At 18.7% G+C, this 14,663-nt stretch overlaps 2 protein-coding genes across 11 annotated transcripts in view; one reads left to right on the top strand and one right to left on the bottom strand.

Annotated features, from left to right (window-relative positions):
* LOC149876388 (uncharacterized) overlaps nt 1-14,663 on the bottom strand; it is a 471,199-nt gene that overhangs the window by 138,671 nt on the left and 317,865 nt on the right. The gene's annotated exons all lie outside the window — the stretch shown is intronic.
* The window catches only part of LOC149876398 (uncharacterized), a 209,502-nt gene that overhangs the window by 153,628 nt on the left and 41,211 nt on the right, over nt 1-14,663 (top strand). For 2 of the 3 annotated variants that reach the window (XM_090075414.1, XM_090075413.1), the window contains exon 3: nt 9,476-9,562. In XM_090075414.1, the coding sequence (XP_089931540.1) occupies nt 9,476-9,542 (67 nt within the window). In that variant the 3' untranslated portion in view covers nt 9,543-9,562. Of the gene's footprint in view, nt 1-9,475; nt 9,563-14,663 lie in introns of those variants that run through there. The other variant, XR_016448735.1, reaches the window with a different exon arrangement.

The following is a 14,663-nucleotide window of genomic DNA, read 5'->3' as shown; positions in this document are numbered from 1 at the left end:
ATTCTAGCGGAAAAAAAATAAAAATATATATTTAGTAGAAAAAAATAATATTGTTTAAATAATATATTTAAATAATAATATTGATTATTTTAAATATATATTAAAAGAAATGGACGATTTAGCAGACGAAAATATTAGCGAAGAAGAATTAGATACAGATGATATAATAGAAGATGATAATTATATTCAGATAAATAAAAGTATCGGTAATATTAAAGGCATATTAATAAGAAAAGAAAAAAGAACATTACCTTTTTTAAACAGCTACGAAAAAACAAGATTGATAAACGATGAAGCAAATTTAATAGAAACTAGTGGTTATATACCTATAGATAGCAGCCAAATAAAAAATTACGGTTCAACGAATTCACTTAAAATCGCTAAACAAGCATATATTTTAGGTAAACTAACAAATTTTACTGTAGTTAGATATGTTGGTTGTATTTATATAAATGATGATAAATATATAATCTGCGAATTTATTAATCCTTCGTATAATAATAAATAATATATATAAATAAATATATACAATTTTTATTTTATACTATTTATTTTATTAGAGAAATTTTTACTATCTAATACACATTTTTCGAAAAATTTACTTTCTTCTTCTGAAGGTAAGCTAAATGATATTTGTGATTTTTCTGATGAATGTTTATAATTATCATCATATTTATTACTTTTAATTAAAAATCCACTTGATGCCAAAAGATAAGTTATTATACTATTTTTACCATAATTAGAATTATAATATTTATCTATTCTTTGTTTTAATTCCAATTCTTTATTATTATTTTTATTATCGCTATTATCGATTATTTTCTGAGTATCCAATTCTTTATTATCGGTTTTATTATCGTTATTATCAATTATTTTTTGAGTATCCAATTCTTTATTATCGTTTTTATTATTGCTATTATCGATTATTTTTCGAGTATCAATATTTAATATTATTTTTTTTTCTAATTTATAATTTTTATAATCGCTATTATGCAAATTTTTTATATTATCATCATTTTCTATAAGTTTTAATATATTACTACAATTAGTACATAGTTTATTATTTTCTGTTTGAAAGCAAAATAATCCTTCTTTATTTAAATTTAGACAATATATATTTTTTTTTTCAAAACTAATAAGAGACATTTTTTTTTATATAAATAATTAAATAATCAAATATGCAAATATATATATAAATATATTTAAATAAATTTGATGATTTATTATATTTATAAATGTAATTTAAACAAATGGAGAAAAAAAATAATAACGATAATACTTATTCTGTACTTAGTCTTGATTCTGTAAAAAATCTTGCATCAAAAATAGAAATAACAGAAATAAAAAAAAAATCATTTCCTGAGCAGAATATAAATCCTATGAAAAATAATATTTTACTTTTTAGATTAAAAGACTGCACTCATTACATACATGCTATTTTAAAAGATATTATTCATCAGTTTATATATAAATCATGTTTAATTTTTGATCCTTCTTTAGTATTATTATCTACACCACCTAAAGTTCGTGATAATAATTTAAATTATATAGAACTTTGTATTCAAGTATCTAATATACCTTTATGTATTCCTGATAATTTAGATATAGATCTCAGCGAACTAAATTTTTATATTAATGTTTATAATAAATCTAACACAGAAACAATATTACTTATGAGCGATGATATAATATTAAAAAACAAAGAAAAAAAATATGAGCGGTATAAAGATATAATACCTAAAGGAATTGTATTACATAGAATGCTTCATAATACTGCTATTGTAATAAATGAAATTAAAATACATACTATAAGAATGGGTGATACTAATAAAATAAATAAAACTTTAATTAATTCTGATAATACAATATATTATTATACCTCTTGTTTTAATAAAGCAATATATGGTAATTCATATACATGTTTATTTAATAAAACAAAAAAATTTAGCGAAATAAACCAAATAAATGATAAAGAACATTTTGATCATATAGTCACATTAACTACATTTGGTCCATATCAGCCTAAACAAATATTAATAGAAAGTATTAAATATTTTAAAGATTATATAAACTCTATGGAAATTTCCTGTCAAGAAGAAAAAATAAATTATAATTATAGTAAATATGATTTAATACAATGTAATGTGATAGAAGATTTTGTAAAGAATATGTTTGTAACTTTTATGCGTGATAACTATAATACATTAGTGTTATTTAGTAAAGAAAATCCTAATGAGTTTAAAATTTGCGCAGATGTTAATGTAGAAAAAATTAATGCAGATATTTTAAAAAATATTATACTTAATAATCTTATTTTGCCGCTAGAAAAAGAAATAAATAATAAATTAACTTATTTTAAAGAAAATTTATTTGACACTTCCAATAATAAACTGCAGATAGATCATTTTAAGCAGTATAAAGAATATGGTAAAAATGATTTTTAGATTTTTAACTATATATTAAAGAATAAATGGATATTAGGTGGTGGTTAATAAAAACATTTATGTTTATTGTAGTAATTGTTTTTATACATTTTATAAATAAAAATTATATATATCTTGAAAATGACTATATATCTGCTATAGTAGAAAGTGTTTTATCTACTATTGTGATAGATTATATTTATTTTGGCGGCTGATGTTGATAAGCTTCAAAGTTTGTTAGCGAAATATGCACTTTATTCTCATAATTTAAAATATGTGTTACTATCATTTTTTCTAGCGAATTTTTTGATATATATCTAGCGAAATATTTTTTATTGTAATGATATTTAATAATATTCAACGCTGTTTTATCTAGCAAATATTCATATTCTTTATTATTTATATATAGTTTTTTTGTTATATTTTTGTTTTTAGCGGTATTTTTATCATTTAAATCATTTAATACTACAATATCATCTTTTATTATCTTTTTTATTTCTGCTTTTCTTTCAGATAAAGTCATTGATTCAAACAAAGAAAAAGCATATTTCATATCAAAATTAAATACAATATTTTCTAACGCAGCGCTATTTAATTTTTTTATCTTTTCTAGTTCAATTATAATAGCTGTATCTTCTTGATTATCACATATTAATATTATTTTCTGCAGTATATTATTTTTATCTTTTTCATTTATAATTTTATCTATATTTGATCTTATTTTATTATCTCTATATTTATTTTTTATGTTTTTTGATACAATATACTCAAATTTATCTTCTAAAAATAATATATTAGATAAACTATCTACATTTTCGTTCTTTGTTTTAATATCATATGTTAGAATTTTTTTTATGTTATCTAATGTTTTATAATTTATTTTTTGCTCTAACGAATCATATATATTGTCGCTATTATAGGTGCCTTTAAAAAACCAAATTAAATTAGTAGATAAATATAGTCCAAATCTATCTTTTTTATTAGCAGATGATGACACCCAATTAGTTGGTATTATTTTAAATTTATCATTTTTCTGTTTTTTATTAAACTCCTCTATAAATTTTATCATAGTATTTATAGTAGGTAACTCATTTTCAGTTGGAATAGCATAAATCTTATTAAACATTGGCTCGAATTTATACAACACAACAGGAAAATAAAATCCGATATTTACACCAAAGCAAAAACAGTTACTATCAACATATATATTTTTAATAATATAACCCATATTGTGTAGCATTAAAGCAGTTATATAATTGCTTTGTATTGATGCATTTACATCTGGTTCATTCATTATTTTATTAAAATGTGTTATTATTTTATCATCAGCGTTAAATACTTTTTGCAGAAATATAGAACCTTTTCTAACATCTTTTCCTGAGTAAAATACTAAGCCTGCTTGTTTTTTCTCATTTAACTCGTTTTGCTTTTTAATTAATATTATAACATATTTATTATTTAAACTATTATTCATTAAATTAACATAAGATTCAATATCATGAAATGTTACATCTGGTGGTATTATATATATTACATTAATGTTATGTGTTATTCTAAATATTTTTAATATTATTTGTTTAGGTAATATACCATTTTTTATTAAATACATAGATGCTTCTTTATTGTTGTCTATTATAAGATCAGCTAAATTATCTAATATATTATATATATTTTTTTCATTTTTTGTATTTGACAAAGTTTCAGCAAACATAATATTTATACTTATATCAGGAATTTTTCTTATTTTTTCTTTTGCTTCTTCGAAATATTCTCTGTGGTTTATTATACCAAGCGCTGTTGCTATACAGTAATATTCTTTAACATCTAAACCATGTAATAATGTTTCTACAGCAAGAACTCTGAAAACATTAGGATATGCAAATTTATTTAACTTTGTAGCTATTGTCTCTGGTAATTTATATATTCGTCCAGTTTCGAAGATTTTATTATAATTTATTATATGTTTTACATTTGGCGCCTTAAATAGATTTTTTATTTGTTTAGCCTCGGCAAGTGACATAAATCCTGTTTCTAAGCATTTATCTAATATCATTTTTTTTGCTCCTGTGTCTGATGGAGTTTTTTGGCAGCAGCCTTGACATCTGTTTTCAGGATGCTTGCCAATTATAGGCAGAAAATAAGGATATTTCTTAGGGCATAAATAATAAAGTATTTCACCAGTTGTATGGTTGAAATATTTTTGAGCATTTTTTAAATCTTTGGCGCCGGTTTTCTTTAGTTCATTAAATTCTAATTCAGTTAAAATTTCAGGTTGATGAGCTTGTTGACATCTCTTTGAATACGGCACAATATTTTTATTATTTTTGCTATTATATGAATATAAAACCGGATCAGTGTATTTTAGTATTGAAAGTTTATTAGTAGTATTAATAGTATTTTTTACTTTGCTTTTATACGGCGATTTTAAAAAAGAATTTTTAATATATTTTATGAATAATATAATGTTATTATAATTGTCATAACTAATATTATTAATATCTATTACTGCTTCTAATCCTTTTGTTATTATTTTACAATATGTTATTTGTAGTTGCTCTATAAAAGATTTATAAGAAGAATTGATAAATAGAATAAAACCATTTTTTAATTCGTTTTTATTTATATAATTTTCTAATATATTATTATCTATATTACCCGTTTTAATACTCATAATAAGTATATTTTTAAGAGTATTTAACGTATTAGAGTGTGAATAATTATTATTATCTATATTAACTATATCTGATTTTGATATAACATTATTTAAATAATTATTAAAATCAGAGAAATCATACCGTGATATTTCTTCTTTGTTTATTATATATTTTAAACTAATTTTTTTTATATATAAATTATATAATTTATTATCCCATGCATGTATAATAGGGTATAATATATCTTTTATTTCTTTATTTAGTCCGCTAAAAAAAGTATTTATAATTTTAATTAAATTTTTTTTAAAATCTTCAATAGATGGTATATTTTTATTTTCTTGATAGCGAAATGTAAAAGTTATTTTTTCTCCATGGTCAATTTTTAGCAGAATATAACAATTATCAATAAGTATAAATATTGATATTCCTAAAGTTGAATAGTCAGCATCGCTAAACATATATATAAGATTGTTAAGTAATGCTATATTATTATTTCTTATTTCTAATATTGTATTATTATTACTTAACATCATTAAACAATAAAATGCTAATATATATGAATTTTTGCTATTATTATTAATATCTATATTTAGATTTTTACATAGCAAATCTAAATCTATTGAGTCGTAAATAACACCAGAAAGCATTTTAACTTCAGTATTTATATTTTTTATATTAATTACACTTATATCTTTATCGTAGTTTTTATTATTTTTGTTATAATCTATATAGTCGCTATAAATAGCGTCTTTAGATGAAGTTATATACATTATATTTTCTATATTGAAATTTTTTATATTGAAATTTTTGCTCCAATTTATATATAATTCTTTACTCATAAAAGGCCAGTATTTGATTATATATGCATCATATATAGTTTCAGCGTCTATATTCATTTTTAGTAATATAGATTTTATATCATTTATATCTACTATATAATAATGATCTATATCTGCCGCTGGTAAGCTTACAGATGTAGGTATTATTCTGAAGTCATTACTAATAAGAGTTTTATCTATTTTAACATAAATATTTTTATTACCTAACTCCATCTCAGTTTTTTCTAATTCAATCATACGTTTTATTTCTGCTTTTTTTTCATCTTCGTTGATTTTTTCATCTTCTGTTATATCAAATTCTAAATCATTATCAAATATATTATCTTCGTTTTCATCATTATCATTAAGATTACTTATATTAAAATTTGCTCCGCCGATTTGAGATATTGATATTGAGTTTCTAACATCTACTATATGCGGATAAAAAGCAGATAAAGTGCTTTTTCTTTTGTTTAAATTATAAGTTGTTTTATAAACACCTGTTGAATCAAACCAATATAGATGTTGAAATGGTATTAATATACCTAATTTAATTTGTATTTGACCTTGTAATTCTAAAATATTAGAATTATCACGCATAATAATTTTATGTACTTCTATTACATTCAGCGGCTGAAAATCAGGAATTATTTTTTTTAATTCTTTTATTTTATTATTTTTAATTAAATCATTAATTGTATTAAATGTATTATCGTCATCGACTAATATATATCTTTTAATTATTTTATTAGATATAATATCATGTTTGTCTAATATATAATGCATTTCTTTAATAAAAAAATAAATAATTAATAATTTTGTAAGAATAAAACTATTAAAAGACTTTTTATTAATTGTTATTTAAGGTGATATAAAAAAAGATATACAGTAATAATATATTACATTAAAAGAGCAATCATTATTAGTATAAATACTAACAAATCATAAAATGTAATTTAAAATTATTACTGTATATCATAAAACATAACTTAAAATCAAATATTATGTTTTTTTACGAATACTTTAAAACAAACAAAATAACTATTTATATATATATATTTACATTAATACATAGAGTTTTATTAAAATTTATTAATATGTAAACTAATATCAGTAATTGTTAATGCGTAGAGTGTGTCAATGATTTTATCAATATTTTTATTTTTTTTAATAATTGCTTGACAGTTATCAAATAAATTTTTTATTAATTTATTAATAATATCATCATTGTTAGCAAAATATTTATTAAATATATCATAAAATCCGTTAGTATATAAAATATTTAATTTTATATAATGTTTAGTACAAATATAGTATTCATTGATAAGATATTTTAAAAAATTACTATTATAATTAATTATTTCAGCGCGAATTTCATCAGAAGAATTAGAATTTTTTATTATTATAAGATATTTACTATAATTATCAAAGAAAAATTTTAATATAAACTTAATAGATTCATCAGAACCTGGAAAGAAATTGCTAAATATATTGCTGAATTCAAAAATTTCATTATTATCTTGTTTCATGAAATAATTAGAATTATTTTTATGCTTTGTTATTAATACTTCAAGAAGATCTTTATTATAAGGAAAGAGTTTACCAAATATATTATGAAATTCATGAATATCATTATTGAGATTAAATGTTGTAACATGGCGATAAATTGCATTACGTAAATCTGAATCTTCCATTTTTTTTTTAATTTCATTAATTAATATTAATATATCAATATTAATATAATAAAATTAACTAAAAATTATTATTAAATAATATAAAGTAAAATTTGAAAACATAAATAAGATAAAATTCATTAATATTTACTCACCGCTAAACAAATATTATTATATAAGATAGCAGAATAAATACTTACTTTTTAGCCGCTAAATAATACAAAAAAATAAATATAAGTTTATTTATTTTGTTTTAAAATATTTTTTTTTAAAGGTGATAAGAATAAGTTATTAATAAATCTTTATTTGTTTGAGTAGTTGATTTATATAAATGAATTATTTTATTAATTCTAAGTAATTTTCTTAAAAATTGTTTTATTTCTTTATTAACTTTAAATTTTTCATCAATTATCCATGCTTTAAATCGAGTTAATATATTATTAATTAAATTTTGATCATTTTTATTGAGTAATTCAAATTCTATTAGAGATGTAACATTTTTATTATTATTTATTATTGCAGTTATTTCTACTTTTATTTTTTTTACATCAAAATTTAAATAATTTGGATGGAGATATTTTAGCGCAATATTAATACTAATACTATTGAAAAACTTATTTTCTTTTATAATATTTTTTAATTCTGTTTTTATACAAGATATTAATTCAATATAAGCTAAATCTATATTATTATCATATTCTTTTTCAGTTATTATATTTTTTTTTAATGTCAATTTAAATGGGAATTTAAAATCTTATTAACTTTAAAATTTAAATAGCAATTCATTTTTAATTTATTAATTTAATAAGTATTTAATTCAAATCGGTAAATAGATAAAATAAAATATAATATATAAAATACTAAATCATCCAAACATTAATTATAAAATTAATTTTTCTCTAATATATATTTTATACAAAATTAAGTAAAAAATACTATTGTTATAATATATTATATTTTAACTATAACTGCAATAATAAAAAATATATATATTTTTTTCGCAATAAAGATTTTAAATTATTATTATAAATAACTAACAAATAATTATTTATATATTTAAATATTTTCTTGATTAATAAATAATTTAATCTTAGCGTTCTTATATAAAAAAAAAATAAATAATATAATAATAATATATTAAATTAAGTTATTATCAGAAATAAATAGGCGTATAAATAATATATTAAAAAATAATTAATCCGCTTAATAGCAGAAATAAATATTTTAAGTAAGTAAACTTTATTAGACGCGCTAAAATAAATATTTTTACAATTTTATTCTATTTATAATCGAAATAGCTTTATTTTTTCTATTTATATTAGTAACTGTATTATTTTCTCTGCTTATATCATTTGTTAAATTATCTACTGCATTTGTCGCGGCATTTACAACTACATTTCGCGTTACTTCGTTACTATTATTATATCTTAATATAAATTCAGTGAAATATCCTAACATAATAGATAGATATATTTTTAAATTATTGTTTTCTATTAACTGAAATAAATCCGAGCATTTATTAGTTATTTCTCCTTTAAATACAGTATTAATAACTTGCATAGTAGATGATTGATTAGAAGAAATATTACCAAAAACTATAGTATCAATATAATCTATTAAAGTTGTTACTGAAGTTGTTGAAGCATAAAAACAAACAGTATCTGCTAATGTTTTTCTGAGATATTCATAAGCTTGACTTAATTGATTTAAATCTAAATATATTAAATTCTGCGAAATTTTATTTATTTCTTCTAATTGATAATTAAGTATATGATCTTTAAGCAGATTAAGAGTTTTAATATAATTAGTTGCTTCTCTGAATTTAACTAAAGATTTATTAGACATATCATGTTGATTTAATTGTAGTGAGTAATTATTAACCCGTGAATTATATTTAATTCCTTCAGGGGTATCGATTTCGCCTCCAATCATTTGCGAAAAATTATTATAATCTTTAGTGAAAATTTTCATTGAATTACGAGTAGCAGCAACAGGTAAAGACATATTATTATTATTGCTATAATCATCATAAATATCTTCTTCATCATCATAAATATTACTGCTATTATCATTAGCAACTGCCGCAGTAGAGTATGTTTTATTGATTTCATTATTATTATTTACATAATTTATATATTCTCTGTTGTAACCTAGTTCTGAGTTCATTAACTGACTAATATTAATATCACTACTATTATTATCCATACTTCTATTTTAATAACATAAAAAACATATATATTTGTTTTTTTCTATATTATAAACTAACGATTTGTTTTTACATTTCGTTAAAATTTGATTTATTTAAATTATTAAAAATAAATAAATAATGTATAATAATATGCAATATATTAGTAATAACAGTAGTAACAACAGTAATAATTATCCATATAATACTATTATTCAGCAACAATATAATCCATATAATAATCAAAATCAAAATATTCAACAATATAATAATAACGCCGCTAATAACATTATTAATCCACAGCAACATATACAAGAAATTTCTTCCAATTCTAATAAATTTAATTTATTAAATACTAATAATGGTATTAATATTCAGCAGCAGCAACAAAGATCAAGAATGAATAATTTAAATAATAATAATTTTTCTATTCATTCTTCTAATAATAATCCGCCGCGATTTAATATTAATTCTAATCCTAATATTAGCGGTAATTCTAATAATAATTATTTAATGAAACATCAAAATAATTTTGTAGAAATATCTAAACTTAATCTGCAAAACACTAGTAATAATAGTAGTTTTAGTAGTAGTTTTGATAGATTTGGAAGAAATATAGCAAGTTGTAATTATAATTCTAATAATGTAGATACAACATATAATAGCAATAATAGCAATAATAGCAATAATAATAATAAAGATGATGAACTTAAAAAATTAATTACTACCAGATTTCAAGAAATGGCGCCAAATTTAATTAATGAAGTAATTCATACTATTAAAAATGGAACTGATAGTGAAAATAGTAATAATGAAAAAGATAATATATTTAATAAAATTACAGAAAAAACAATTAAAGCCACAAATAATTTAATTAATGAAAGTAATAATGTTGCACAAGATAAACAAGAATTACAGCAAAATACTAAATCTAAATTTACAGAATTTAGTATTATGCCGAATAAGCAAGCATATACTAATAATGTTAATAATACTAATAATAATAAATTTAATTTTGCTAAATATTAATAGAATTAATAATTTTATTATATATATTACATAAATGTATTATATATTTTTTTTGTTACAAATATTAATAAATTTAATATAGTTAAATAATATTAATTTTTAGCTTTATTATTTAAATTATATAAATTAATTAGTTATTTTCTTTTTGCGGCGTTAAATTAGCAGAAAAAAATATTTTATTTAAATTTAATTATTTTTTTTTATATTTTACTGCTGCGCGCTAAATTAGCGAAAAATATTTATATTTTTGCTAAACTTTTAACTAATCTAAAATACTATTTATAATTTATCTATAAATTCTTCGCAGATTTTATATTCGACTATATTTTTTTTATTTTTGCAAATGTTACAAAGTTTATTATATTTTTTATAACTACATTTACCTTTTCTACATTTAAATGAAAAAGAGTTTATACTATAAAATTCTTCTAATGAATATTTTATATATTGTTTTCTAATTAATTTATCAATTAAAGTTTCTAATTTAATTGAATAATTAAAATTTTTATCTTTTTTCTGTAATTCTGATGATATTTTATTTTTTCCTAAAATTATACAATTTAATATTTTGTCTTCATTTGTTTGATATAATTTAATAGTTTTTCCTAAATCGTATAGTTCATTATTTATATTAAATATTAATAAGCCCATTTCATTTACATTATTATAATTTATTTCATTGTATATATTATTATCATTTTCTTGATGTATTCTAATAGTTTTTTTATTAGAATAATCATCGGCATAAAGTATTGAATAACCATCTTCATAACAATCGTATACACTCTCACATTTTTCTATTTTACTGTATGTATATATTAATAAATCATTATTATTAAATTGATCTATAATATCTTTTTTGATATCTAAGAAATTTATATTATCTTTAAATGCTAATTCTGTTATTTCTTTTGTATTATACTTAATTATTTCTGAATCTATATTAATAATTTCTTGATCTTTAGAAGACGTATCATAATAACTAAAATATGTGTAATTTTTTTTAGTTTTTTTAAAACCAACACAAATATATATATATTTTTTAATATTACCTTGATCTTTATAAAGTATTTTACCTAATATATTATTACTATAAAATTCTAAATTATTTAAAGAGAAATCTAAAAAACACTTTATAATTTTCATTGTTAAAAATTTTAAATATTTAATATTTATTATCAAATAGATAAATATCTAATTTAGCAGAAAAAATTTATTTATTTTTACTTTTGCTAAATTAACAGATATATTAAATTTAATTATTACAAGTTTTTTTTGTATATATTACAAAAATTATTATATTTCTATCAAAGTATTTAGTTTTATTATTTTAAAAATCTTTTAATAAATCTTTAATTAAATTTACTAATATAATAAAATAATAAAATTTTTATATAATTCTTAAAATTATAAGTTCTTATTTTTTTTTTGTATTTTTATTATATTATTAACTAATTTATTTTTTATAGCAGAAAATAATACATTTTATATAAATTAATTTATTATTAACTTATTTATAAATTTAACTATTTATTTTAATTTCTGTTTTATTTCTACTAAAAATATGTTGATTATATTTTGAAATATTTTTTTTATAAAGAAATGGATAAATCAGTAACAGAATTACTAAAAACTATAATAGAAACAAAACAAAATAATATAACTATATTAAATAAAGAATTTACTAAAAAAAATATAATAAAAAATTTAAAAATTTTTATTAATATATTTCCATTAGATGCTTTATTGATGCGTATGTTTAACAACAAATATACAGAAAATTTAAATAAAATTAAAAGTTATGCTATTATAGATTGTTCAGAAGATGATACTTCTATTATTCTGCCTTTAAATAAAATGAATGTTATATCTGAAAACTATACAAATATAGATATAAATGGCGAGTTTATAAGAGGAGTAAATTTAAAAAACGGAATGTTAACTATAAATAATAATACTGGTAAACAACTATTTTCAACTATAGTTGATATAAATTTATATGATAATGAAACTTATATAAAAATAATTATAAATAATATTATATATAATTTAAATAAAGATATTAAAGAAGCAGTAAATACTGAATTATGTTATATGAAAATCACTGAATTTCTACAATATATATTACTTTTTTCAGATAGTAATCTTGAAAAAACTTTTACAACTATAAACAGCAAAACAGAAAATCTTAGTACTAGATTTATAGACAGTAAAGAAAATTTTGAATTAATGTCAACAAATATGGAAAATAATATAGCAATTTATATGGATAAATACAAAAAAGATATACTAACTTTAATAGATAATATTAGATATAATTTAGATATAAATAATATAACCGCTAATTATATAAAAAATGAATTAACTAATTATACTTTATCTAAAGCAAATATTAATTATAACAATAAATTAAATTTTATTCAGGTTAGATCTTTATTAAATTTTTCTGCATATATTTTCTCTAAATTAAAAAAAAAAGAAGATATAAACCAAATATTTAGTTCAACGCAATACAAAGCTTATATAAAATTTAGTATTCTAAATCAATCTGAAATTATTTTGAATAAATATAACTTGTTAAAAAAATAATTTTAATTACTCTATAAAATGCCTTTTGATCTTCAATATAAACATCAAATAGAAGAAATATATAAATATTTACTCAATATAAATGATTCAGTTCCTATTTTTATATGGAATTCATCTAATAATCAGAAAAAAAATAGACTCCAAAATATAATTCAATCTATTAGTTCAAATGAAAATAATACAATTTTTATTGATATATTTAAAAATGGAATAATAAAGTTTAAATCATTAACAAATAATGTTATTTCTGATTTAACTTCTGATAAATGTTATATATATAATGAAATTAAAATAACAATGAATAATTATTATATAAATAATAATTTTTTTGGAGATAATACAGATAAAATTTCTATTATTATTGAAAGTATATATAACAATTCATTTATTAATAATAATATTAAAACTGGCACATGTTGGTTTGTTTTAAGTACAGTTAATACTAAATTTAATACATTAACGCCAGTGTTAAAAGCAAATACAATGAATATGGTTTGTATTAATGATGAAAATAATATAAATAATATTAAAATACATAATGATATTTATACTATAGTATTAAGTTGCGAAAATGAAAATAATACATGGCTATTAAATGAAATAAAATTATTATCTAATAATAGCGAAATTAATAATAAATATGATGCTTATAATGAAAATTCGGCAGTTATTATTGTTATGAATTTAGAAATATGGAATTACATTAGATCATCAATGAAAAATCATTTTGGAAACAGTAATAGTAGCACTCCAAGTAATGGAATAATATTTTCATTTCTGCTTCCAAATTCTAATAGTATAAATAAAAATGTTTATTTAGCGGTGTATAAAAATATAAATAAAGAAATATACAAAAAAGATATTGATTTTTCATCAAATATTGATTTAGTCTATTCAGTAAAAGATTTAGAAAAAGAAAATACATCTTTTTCTGTTTTTTTTAACAATGAAGCATATAATTCAGTTATGTCAAAACTAATACAACATAAAAATAATAATCCAGATAGAATAGAGTTTTTATTTAAAAAAAACATTGGCGAATATTTTAATATAATTTCGCTAACTAATAATAAAAATTTAAAATATGTATTGGAATTTTCCCAAGAAGCAGAAAAAATATCTATATATACTATAGATAATAATAATTTATACAGAGAAAAAATTAAACAAACTAAATCATTTATAATAAATAGAAATAAATAATATATTTTATGTATTATTAAATTTTTTTTTGCATATAGTTAATATTATTTTGGCGGATATTTTATATATTTTTCGCTCGATTTCTTCTA

Source organism: Hydra viridissima, unplaced genomic scaffold, assembly GCF_058129835.1.
Source record: "Hydra viridissima isolate aposymbiotic clone 2 unplaced genomic scaffold, HvirCarnegie_v1 scaffold_21, whole genome shotgun sequence".
NCBI lineage: Eukaryota > Metazoa > Cnidaria > Hydrozoa > Anthoathecata > Hydridae > Hydra > Hydra viridissima.
The sequence above is the reverse complement of the archived record's forward strand: the minus strand, read 5'-3'. Positions and strand labels throughout refer to the sequence as shown.